Source organism: Podarcis erhardii, assembly GCF_964252035.2.
Source record: "Podarcis erhardii genome assembly, chromosome: 5".
NCBI classification, from domain to species: Eukaryota; Metazoa; Chordata; class Lepidosauria; order Squamata; family Lacertidae; genus Podarcis; species Podarcis erhardii.
The window spans coordinates 19,646,456-19,656,689 of NC_138509.1; the positions used below are offsets into that span (position 1 = coordinate 19,646,456).

A 10,234-nucleotide genomic window follows, 5' to 3' on the forward strand; every position below is an offset into this window, starting at 1 on the left:
CTCTTTCCTTTCCTGCCGAATTCTGTCCTGATTTTTTTCTCCCAACTTAAATCTCTCCATTCCTAGTCTATGCAAAACGTGTATGACTCTTCAGTCCAAACCAAATGCACAACTGTCCCTTCCCTCAGAAATTTAAATATTTGGATTTCTTTAAAAAAATAATAATATTGGAATGTGTGCGAGTACCCCGTAATGTCATACAGACTTAGCTCATCTGTCAGGCTTTGCTGCCAAAAGTGCAACAGAATATAGAATCACAGAATCCTAGAGATGGAAGGGACTATGAGAATCACCTATTCCAATAACCCAACTCCCTGCAATGCAGGAATCTTTTGCCCAGTGTGGCACTCAAACCCACAATCCTGAGATTAAGAGTCTCATGCTCTACCAACTGAGCCATTCCATAGAGTTACTCTTGACTGCTGCAGATTCAAATACACATTTGAACAAGTGATGCCATGCAATGTATAAGGTGGCAGGAGAGAATACACTTGGTTTTAAAAGTTGGCCTTTTCCGATTATCAAATGCTGGGTTAGATTCTGCTGAGGTGGGTTGATCAGAAAGTACTACGACGGTGGAAGAGGCTGCACTAAAAACTTGATTCTGTATATTTTCAGGAACCGACGAGCAGGCAATCATTGATTGCCTGGGAAGTCGCTCGAACAAACAACGCCAGCAGATTCTGCTCTCTTTCAAAACAGCTTATGGAAAGGTAAGTTCACCACCATGAAATTATTCTTTGATTATTGCAACAGAGGAAGGAAGTGGAGGCAGAGCTAAACATGGAAGTCATGTGCAGTCGGTCTAGTTTGTATGTTCTTTGGCTTAGCTTCATGCTGAAGTCGCCAGAGGGATAGGATTTTGTGCCAAGGGTTAAATGGAAAGGGCAGGGTTTGAGGATGGATTTAAAGGGAGGGGTGGCATTTGTGCAGGTGGTCTGGGAGGCAGTTTTAGGCCTGTAGGACAGTTAAGGGAGAAGGAGTCTTTTGGGGGAGGCCTTCAAATGGATAAGGATGGTGGAGCTGGACAAACAAACATCACAGGCAGGGATGCCGAGAGATAAGGGGACAAGGCCATGGAGGGGGTTTTTATGTAGGAACAAGGCAGCTGGATCTGAGAATGGACAGGAAGCCATTGGAGGGATTTAAGGACAAGGGGTTGTCACATTATCGGAATGACGACGGTGAATGATTTGGGCAACAAAATAATGAAAGAGACTTTAAATATCTTGACACTCCAACGAATGAGAGGTACAAAATAAGTTTGGTAATATCTTGCAGTTTTCAGCAGGATGACTTTTGTATTCCTCAAACACACTCTTTTCATATCATCAGCTTTTACTGGTCAGCCACTCTTAAAAACCTTTGCATCAGAGTTCTGCATTTTTGCTAATGGACAATTATCATCATCACCATCATCATCTTAAGATTACTAAGGGTAAAAGCACAAAATATGTAATATAATAACAATACACATTCTTTTAAGAAATTACTTTTGCCAGCTTTGTGCTTGCTTAATTTTTAAACGGCACCATGACCCTTTTGAGCAAATTATTTATTTAATAAATAAAATAAGTATTATGATCCTGGGTTGCTGCTTTTTAGTTTATGACAGTGTTTATATGGGTTCATTTGCTTTTTCCATATTTCTTACGCTATGAAGTTGCTCTCAGCATATCATGGACATAAGAGTGGGGTTTAAATTACGTTAATGATCTTGCTACTATGGTTCATTGCCATATTCGGCTGAAATAAAACCTAAAATTTGTGTGGCTGCAAATATTCACACTGTTACATTTGTCCTCTGCTCTGGTAGAAATTTAGTTTGTAAACTCCTTTGGGCAGAAATCTTGCCTTTACCCTTCCTTATGTTACTCAGTACTAAGTGCAGTTGACACTGATTGTGCTATATTAATAACTTCACAGATATTACCGCACTTTTCTGACCTCTCTGACATTGCAAGAAAAGAGATTCAGATCATTAGCATGCCTTGAATAGGAAGTTTTGCCATTAACCTCCTTTTGTTTCTCATCCTTTAAAAAACTCACTAAATATTACTTTACAAGGGAAACATGTGGTGTTGTTTTTTCACTTAAAAAAACCCAGGATTTGATCAAGGACCTAAAGTCTGAGCTTTCCGGCAACTTTGAGAGGACAATCTTGGCAATGATGAAGACTCCTGTCCAGTTTGATGTTTATGAGATAAAAGAAGCCATCAAGGTCTGTATGGTTTAAATGAAAGCTACTGTTGTTGTTACATAATTCTTGCCTCCCTAAATTCTTTATTTGACGCGTCATCTTTCTCCTGCTTCAAAACCCACCATTCTGGATTTGCATGCGTGAATTCCTATCCTGTCTCCCCCTCCACCCGACCCTTGTAGCATCAGTTTTTATTATGCTACTGAATCCAGAGACTTCTGCTTATCTTTCTATTTAAAGAGCCATGTACAGTGTGATGGGACTACAGTATACCGGTATCAAAAGCAACTCTCCTCTCCCTTTGTATAATTCTTGGAGGAGGGGACTGCACAGCACTTGCAGTTTAAACTAACTGAAGAAACTGAGAGCTCTGTTCCAATGTTCGCAGTTCCTGCCCTCCACACCTGTGTCATTGCTCAGCCCGTGCTGGCATCCAGCAGTCCACTGAAGTGCACATATGAAAAAAAAATGCAATAATAGTTATTTGTCCTTTGTGTGATGCGCTCCTGTCACATGTGAGAGGACACCTCTTTTTAGGTGGTCTTTGTCATCTGTCATTCTTAAAAGCACATTCAATAATAACACTTTATCTGTAGACCAGTTAAGTCTATCAAAAAATAGAGAAATCAAACTGAGCAATGGATTAAACATTGCAGACCTAGTAAGAGTACACTCAGTCAACGTGAGGCCTAGAAATAGGAGTCACGCCAGTAAGCCTGGCACTCTCTTAGCCTTAAAAGAGGGCAAAACCCAGGAGACAAATGCTTCTGCATTGTGGTGAGCTTGAGTGTCTTTTTCTTTTCTTAGGGAGCTGGCACGGATGAAGCCTGCCTGATAGAAATCTTGGCATCTCGCAGCAATGAGCACATTCGGGAAATCAGTCGGGCATACAAAGCAGGTGAGTCTTCCTCTCAACTCTGCAACTTCTGCTGTTCTGATAGAAGAAAGGCCATCTCAATACCTTTAAAGATGACGGGGTTAAGTTGAGCAGAAACATTTGTAGGAGGAATTGCATTTTGGACATTGAGGTCGAAGGCTATTCAGTGCATAAGCTGCTGCTTTGCTTACAGATTTGAGTTTTGTTGGTTTGTTGGATGGGGCTGTCAAATTTAGAAGGGAGAAGACAATTTACTCTCATGCAAGGGCAAACTGGAGTTCATGAAGGTTCACCCTTTTTCAGGCAGTTGTTTGTGCAGAGCCACTTAGTGCAATAGTACATTGCTAACTGTTCCTAGAGCTGAACAAGGTGTGTCTCTTTTTGTTCTCCTTCCCTGCCTCTGTATTTTGTGTGATTGCAAAGTGCTCTGTAGACTTGATGCACCACAAAGACTGCAGTCTGTACCTGCTTTTTCTAGGATTAAGACCCATTTAGTTCAATGGTACGTGCTTCTAAGTGGACACATAAGGCAGCAATCCTGCACACAGTTGCTTAAGAATAAGTAAAGTTGTTGAGACGTCGTCTCCAAGAAAGCATATGCTGGATCAGCTTGCAAATTCATAAAGGACTAACATCAGCTGGCATGGTCAATGGTTTGGGACGATGGAAATTATAGGCCAGCAACTTCTGAAGCACACTACATTATCTAGAGTTTCATTTGTTTAAAACACATAATTTTAAGGGTTTTCTTGACAGTTCTTGGTTCCTTGTTTGTGCTGTATAGAATCCTATCGTGTGTTTGATCCGCCAGCTGACCTTACGGTATCCAAAGTTTGCCCTGATTTAGATGTCCTAGTTTTACTTTCTGGGAATAAAACCGAGAGCTCCTTCTCCCTGCCCCACTAACAGTGCTCCACAAATCTGCTTGCCCCTGGTGTGCTTACTCCCGTTCCCACATGTTTTGAAGGGGGCAGAGACATCATCAAATCACTGCTGAATTACCTTGCAAAGTCCCAGTGTGAGAGACAGAAAAAGCACAAATCACCCCTTTTCCGCCCATGGCAAATTCAAAGGAAGAAACGGATGATGGTCTCTCAAAGTAGGATTTGTTAGTATCTTTGGAAGCCCACCTTGAGGGATGGAAGGTATCTTGCGAGGAGGAACTAGTGGGCTGCCATAAATATTCCCTTTGGCTAGTAGGTCAAACCAAAATGGGGCTATTTACACGAACTACTTTTAGTGTAAAATTTCCCTTTTCATCTTTTCCCCCCCTTGATATTTTGGCTGGAGTATAAAAGAGTGGAATGTGAATCCTCTCCCCCAAGCAGATGTCCTTGCGGTGTGTTATAAAAAAATAGATAAGAATTATCTCTTCCTTTCCTCCCTTCTCTTTCTTCCCACCCCAGTGATCCTTATAATGAAATAAACACGGACCATTTACAAAACGAGTTTCCTTTGTATTTCTCACAGAGCATAAGAAAACTTTGGAAGAAGCCATCAGAAACGACACATCTGGACACTTCCAGAGGCTTTTAATCTCACTGTCTCAGGTATGCACAAGATCGTTGCACCCGATTGTCCTGTGTTGGTGTTGCTATAATTTATATGTAACCCAAGTTCTCCTAAGATTTACATTCATCCATTGAAGTAAAATTCACAGAAGTATTGGGCTGATATCTGTTGTCAGGCATATTTTGAGTCCATTCCTTTCCGTGGTTCTACTCATGAGTATGACTAAGACTGTAGATCACCTTTATGTTTTTGAGCCAGTGTGAAGAGGTTATGCCCTCTTGCCTCTAATGTAGGGCACAGAACATCCTGGCTGTGGTACTGGATGTTGGTTCCCTATGATGTGATATAATTCAAGACGAACAGCATTGGAGTTAATGGAATTGTATATTGCAAGTTTCTTCCCCCTAACCAAACAATTCTCCCTCAATTAAAATATTAAAACTTTCCTACCATTTACATTGTCTCCTCCCACTTTCTGACATTTCCAAAATACAGAATAGTTTTTTATTTATCATAGCTCAGGCAATGAGGTTATATAACAGACCCCACCCTCATTGTTGCATTTTAAAGTCTGACCTTTTGTTCCACAGCTTTTCACAGAAAGCTTATTTTAACCAATATTTGGAACCTATTGAATCATGAAATCATTTACTTAGTTTGGTTCAAAATGTTATTTTAAACGTAATGTATCTAGATCTCTGATAACTGTTGTCCATCTATATTTTACCAAAGAATCTTAAATTATCAGATCTTGGATATCAGGTTAATAGTGATTATGTTTGAAAATAAACAGACTAGTGAGAATTTGTCTGTTTCATTTAACCTTAATGCGTTGCAATATTAAATGGGAAGCATCATGAAACAAATATGCATGTTTAACGAGCAAATAGAACAAAGCATAAACTGTTCAGCTTGCTTTTTGCTGGACTAGCAACCTCATTAGACTAACATCAGTTACAGTGTTTCGAAAGCAGTGTTTCATCTTTTGACTGACTTGATAATTATTTCAGGGAAACAGAGATGAAAGTACCAATGTCAACATGGCGGCTGTCCAAAGCGATGCTCAGGTTAGTATGAGGAGTCTTGTCTAGTTTATGTTCCACACTGATTTCTCTTTAAAGGCCCAGCCAGATGGCTGCTGCATTGAGCAGACTCTTGCCCGAAGTGGTTTCCTTTAAACATCTCCTACTTTAATGAAATCTAAAACTTGAGACCGTGTGTACTCCCCCACAACCTGGCATGTTTCTCCTCTGGCCTCATTTCTAGCGTGGAAGTTACCCTGAAAACAGTTTGCTTTAAAAAAATGTTCCTCCTGCCCCCACAGCCCCTGTTTTTGAAAAAAGGGGGGGGATTGGTATGGCTTTCCCTCAGCTCTACATTGAGCAGTTTGCACGGTTTCCCTTTTTCAAGTTACTACAGATAAATGATCCCAAGATAACAGCAACAAGAAGATTGAAATCGAATATATTTTTTAAAAACCCTTCTCAAATTTACCTGCACCTATTCCATTTTTTGAACTATTTACTAAATGAATTGGTGCTGCAGTAATATTTTCCCTGAAATGTGCAATTTTCTCCTTTTGGTTCATCATGTTGTGAATTTTTTTGTTTATTTCAAATTGTATGGAAGGAGGAACCACACACCTTTTTCAGGGTTGCATAGACTTGTGTCTTACAAACCTGTCAAGTTTTTCTGAGAGAAAGCATGGAGGGGGGAGAGTTGGAATGTACTTGTGGAATTTTTCATTCACCCCCATTTCACACCGAAAATGTTTGCTCTGTTGCATTTTGGCTCAGCCCTAGTTATAAGGAATACGCCACTGCCATTTTCAGTGGCATCCCTTTGTCCCAGTATCATTTTGCAAGGATTTTTGCGCCAGTAACTTGGAGTCAGTAGTATGAAGTGGGGGCAGTGAAATGTGTAGCTTAACAGCACCAGTCGGGATGCAAGGTGAAGTTGTGCTGTGTGCAAGGGGAAGAAAGCAAAATTCAATATGAGCCTGTAGTATTTTGGCTGCAGCTCCAGGTTGCTTGCATTATAGTTGCATCCTTGATTGTTAGGGAGGTTAGCAAAGATTAGCTACGTGAATAAAGGTGTGGGAAAGAAATAGGACCAGTCCAGAAATATCAAGATAATTAAAGAATGAGTAGTAAGGGAGAAGAAGCCTTCAAAAGCAGAGTGAAATTCAGAAAGCAGCTGAGCTCAAGTAATGACCTGTGATTTTTTTTTTTCTTTTAAGGCGCTGTATGCAGCAGGAGAAAATCGACTTGGGACTGATGAGTCCAAATTCAATGCAATTCTCTGTGCCAGAAGTAAAGCTCACCTAATAGCAGGTAATTTCTGTCTACACTTTGCATCGAGAGGATGTTTGGTGATTGTAAAATTAGGCTGCAACAGTGCAAGAGACTACACACGCTTTTTCTTGACAAGTGGTAACTAATATTTTCATTTTTGATGGTGCCTAAGATCAGCCAACTCTGATCAGATGCAAAGAAGGGCTGGGTTCTTCGACCCTTTTAAATAGTTATGTAGAAATTTGTCAGGCGAGACAAGCTGCACCGCCTGAAATTCCTCCTCCTACATAACAAAGGGCGTTTGTCATCCTGTTAGGGTCCACAGTTAATAAGGGGGGGGGGGGTGTCTGTCTGTCATCCAGCCACCAGATGTCAGCTTAGATAAGTGATCTGAGTTAGGGCCATACCAGACAAAACAACTGAAGGCCTGTGATGGGGCAGTGCAACTGACTTAAGACTTAGCAACATCCTTCAAGAGCTGGTTGTCAGACTTCACTCTTCACACTCACTTGGCTTAAATGACTGATGATTCCTTTTCTCTCTCTCAACAGTTTTCAGTGAATATCAGCGAATGTGTAACCGTGACATTGAGAAGAGCATAATCAGAGAGATGTCGGGAGACCTCGAATCTGGGATGCTGGCAGTAGGTGGGTGAGGTCTCTTTAAAAAGAGTGGAGATCATAGAATCCTAGAGTTGGAAGGGGCCACTGAAGGTCATCTAGTCCAACCCCCTGCAATACAGGAATCCAGCGCACAGGCATCCCTCGGTGGGCTCAAACCACCAGCTTTCTGGTTAACAGCCAGATGCACTTGACCCATTGCACCACTATGAATCTAACTTTTCAAATTGTGGTTTGAATGTTCCTTTGCTGCCCTAAACACACATAGTTTTCTGGGCTGGAGTGCACTCTTTAAAATATATAATTTTTGTAAAAGATCCAGAAGTTGGGGAATAGCAGGCTATGCATGGCACCTATTGGCTAGCACCTGCAGTTTCACCAACCTCTTCTCCCGCAAATTCTCAGAGTAGCTTTTAAAGTATTTGTGTGTTTTGGAAGGGTAAAATGTGACATGTATGTTACTTAAGATGTATTTCAAAGCACAAAAGAGGGGCAAAGCTAAGAGATGATACCGTATCTGAGTCATGTATATGTGTGGAAAGCAAGTCATAAAGCTCGGTTCAACATGTAGGTGAAAAACTTTGCCGTTCAGAATATTTTATCATATATTTCATGCCACTTTCTATACAATAGTTCTCTTGAGAATATTTGGCTTTGGCTACGAGTTTCAGTTTGAAGCTACTTTTACTTCTCCCAGAGAACTTGGTTATAAATTGCATTTACCATTCCTTTGGTTTGTCTCAGTAAACCTGGTTCCCATTGAACAAGTCACAGTTCATTTGACTGGGGAAATGGCTAGGATTCCACTGAGGATGCCCTTTGAACTTGCTACTTCACCTTCCATGCTAGGCACAGCAACCTTTGTCTGTATTCTCTCATCTTTCATTCCTCTTGTTTTGAAGATAAGTCACATCCAACAACACTGCATTTACATTCTAAGTGTGTTTCTTGGATAGGGGCGAGTGTTGTGCCAAAAGCTGTTGCCATCACCAAGTTCCTTTTCAAAAATGTTAAATAACTTCTAGAATCACTTACCCTGTCATAAGTGACCAACTATCAACCAGTGAATCCCGGAGTGCTAGTTAAAGTGTCATATTGGCCACAAATTCATTGGGTGACCTTAGGCAAACTACTATACTGACCAACCCTGCAGCACTGTTGTAAGGATTTACAAGGCAATAATATATGAAGCTGCTTGAATATTTAAAATGTGTTCTATAAACACTCACTGTTTTATTTGTCGTATAAAATGGCTTTTACTCTTTGCACCAGATCTAACTGGAAATATGTACCTTTTTTTTTTTTTTTGGCTCCGTTATAGCTTTCAGGATTGTAAGCTTGGTAACTGTATGCAATACTCCCATAGTGTGTGACTAACTTCACTGCCTTCCATTTTCCGGTCTTGAAATGTAATGTGTGCCTTGTTCATCTACATGAGAAATCTTAACATTGATATCAAAAAGGAACATACCTTGTATTAGGTTACAAATGAACATCACCATTGGTTCTTTCCACTCCCATAAAATGCTCAAGCAAAAAGGTAGATGCTGTTTGATAGCTGTTTGGATTGCATGACTGTGTGCTTTTTTTTTTTTAATCTGATTTTGTGTGATTGTCCCCTTTGTTCATCCCAGTGACATTCACTGAGTCATCTCAACCCCCAGGTTAACCTGAGAAAGCAGATTTCAGCAAAAACAGTATGGCATTGATGTTGCTTTTTTTAATGGTTAGCAAATGGTTAACAGTCAGTAACTGGTGATTTCAATTTCTTTTGCAGTTAAGTGTGTAAGAAATACACCTGCTTTCTTTGCAGAGAGGCTGCACAAGGCCATGAAGGTGAGTTGAAATCATGTGGGCCTCTGCACATCCGTGTGGTCAGATATTCAAATGAGCTGTTAGAAGCTGACTCTGTTGGGATGTAGATCTGAGCCCAGGATATCAGATTTTAGGAATGGTAGACATGTTTCACACAAACCTGTGTAACTGTAGCTTGAAAAACCTCTGGAGGCAATGATCGAGCAAGAAACGGCTGCGGGTGTGTGCACATAACCCATTGCCACTTTCTTCATTCCAATTCCTCCCCTCCCCCCGGGTTCCACAACCCTGATTTTAAATGACAGAGGGGTTGGGGTTGGGGTGTTTGTGATCTAAAATGGGGTGACAGCAGGGAGGCAAAGGGTTTGGTGCCCCCTTTCCTTTCCTTTCCTTTCCTTTCCTTTCCTTTCCTATCCTATTCTCCCTGCTCAGTTGTCCCTTCCTTCCCCCAACATCTTTTCAGGCTAAAAAGGATATGCCACCCTGTTGTTAACAAATCGGCATGTTCATTATCAATTAAGCAGCTGTCCCCAACTCTGTTCTCCATATATTTTGGACTACCACTCATGTCAGCCTCAGCCGTTGTGACCAATGGAAAAGGATGACAGGAGTTGTATAGTCCAAAACATATTGAGGGCACCACATTAGCGGACACCTGCCATAAAGCCTTGAGCGGCCATTTTGAGTAACAGTCAATGCTACATGTTCAGAGGGAGCATCACAGTCTGGTAACAATTCACATTCTGGCCCTTTCCGCCACGTTCTTCACAGGGAGCTGGAACCAAAGACCGGACTCTCATTCGCATCATGGTGTCACGCAGTGAGGTTGACCTGCTAGACATCAGGCAGGAATACAAGAGGATGTATGGCAAATCTCTCTACACAGACATTACGGTAAGATTGTGAGGGGCTTGTT

The 10,234-nt window shown here is 41.1% G+C and overlaps 1 protein-coding gene across 3 annotated transcripts in view; it reads left to right on the forward strand.

Annotated features, from left to right (window-relative positions):
• ANXA11 (annexin A11) overlaps positions 1–10,234 on the forward strand; it is a 35,786-nt gene that overhangs the window by 23,228 nt on the left and 2,324 nt on the right. For all 3 annotated transcript variants that reach the window (XM_081864347.1, XM_081864345.1, XM_081864346.1), the window contains 9 exons: positions 619–713; positions 2,108–2,221; positions 3,008–3,098; positions 4,548–4,627; positions 5,600–5,656; positions 6,829–6,922; positions 7,435–7,530; positions 9,281–9,339; positions 10,090–10,212. In XM_081864347.1, the coding sequence (XP_081720473.1) occupies positions 619–713; positions 2,108–2,221; positions 3,008–3,098; positions 4,548–4,627; positions 5,600–5,656; positions 6,829–6,922; positions 7,435–7,530; positions 9,281–9,339; positions 10,090–10,212 (809 nt within the window). The remainder of the gene's footprint in view (positions 1–618; positions 714–2,107; positions 2,222–3,007; positions 3,099–4,547; positions 4,628–5,599; positions 5,657–6,828; positions 6,923–7,434; positions 7,531–9,280; positions 9,340–10,089; positions 10,213–10,234) is intronic.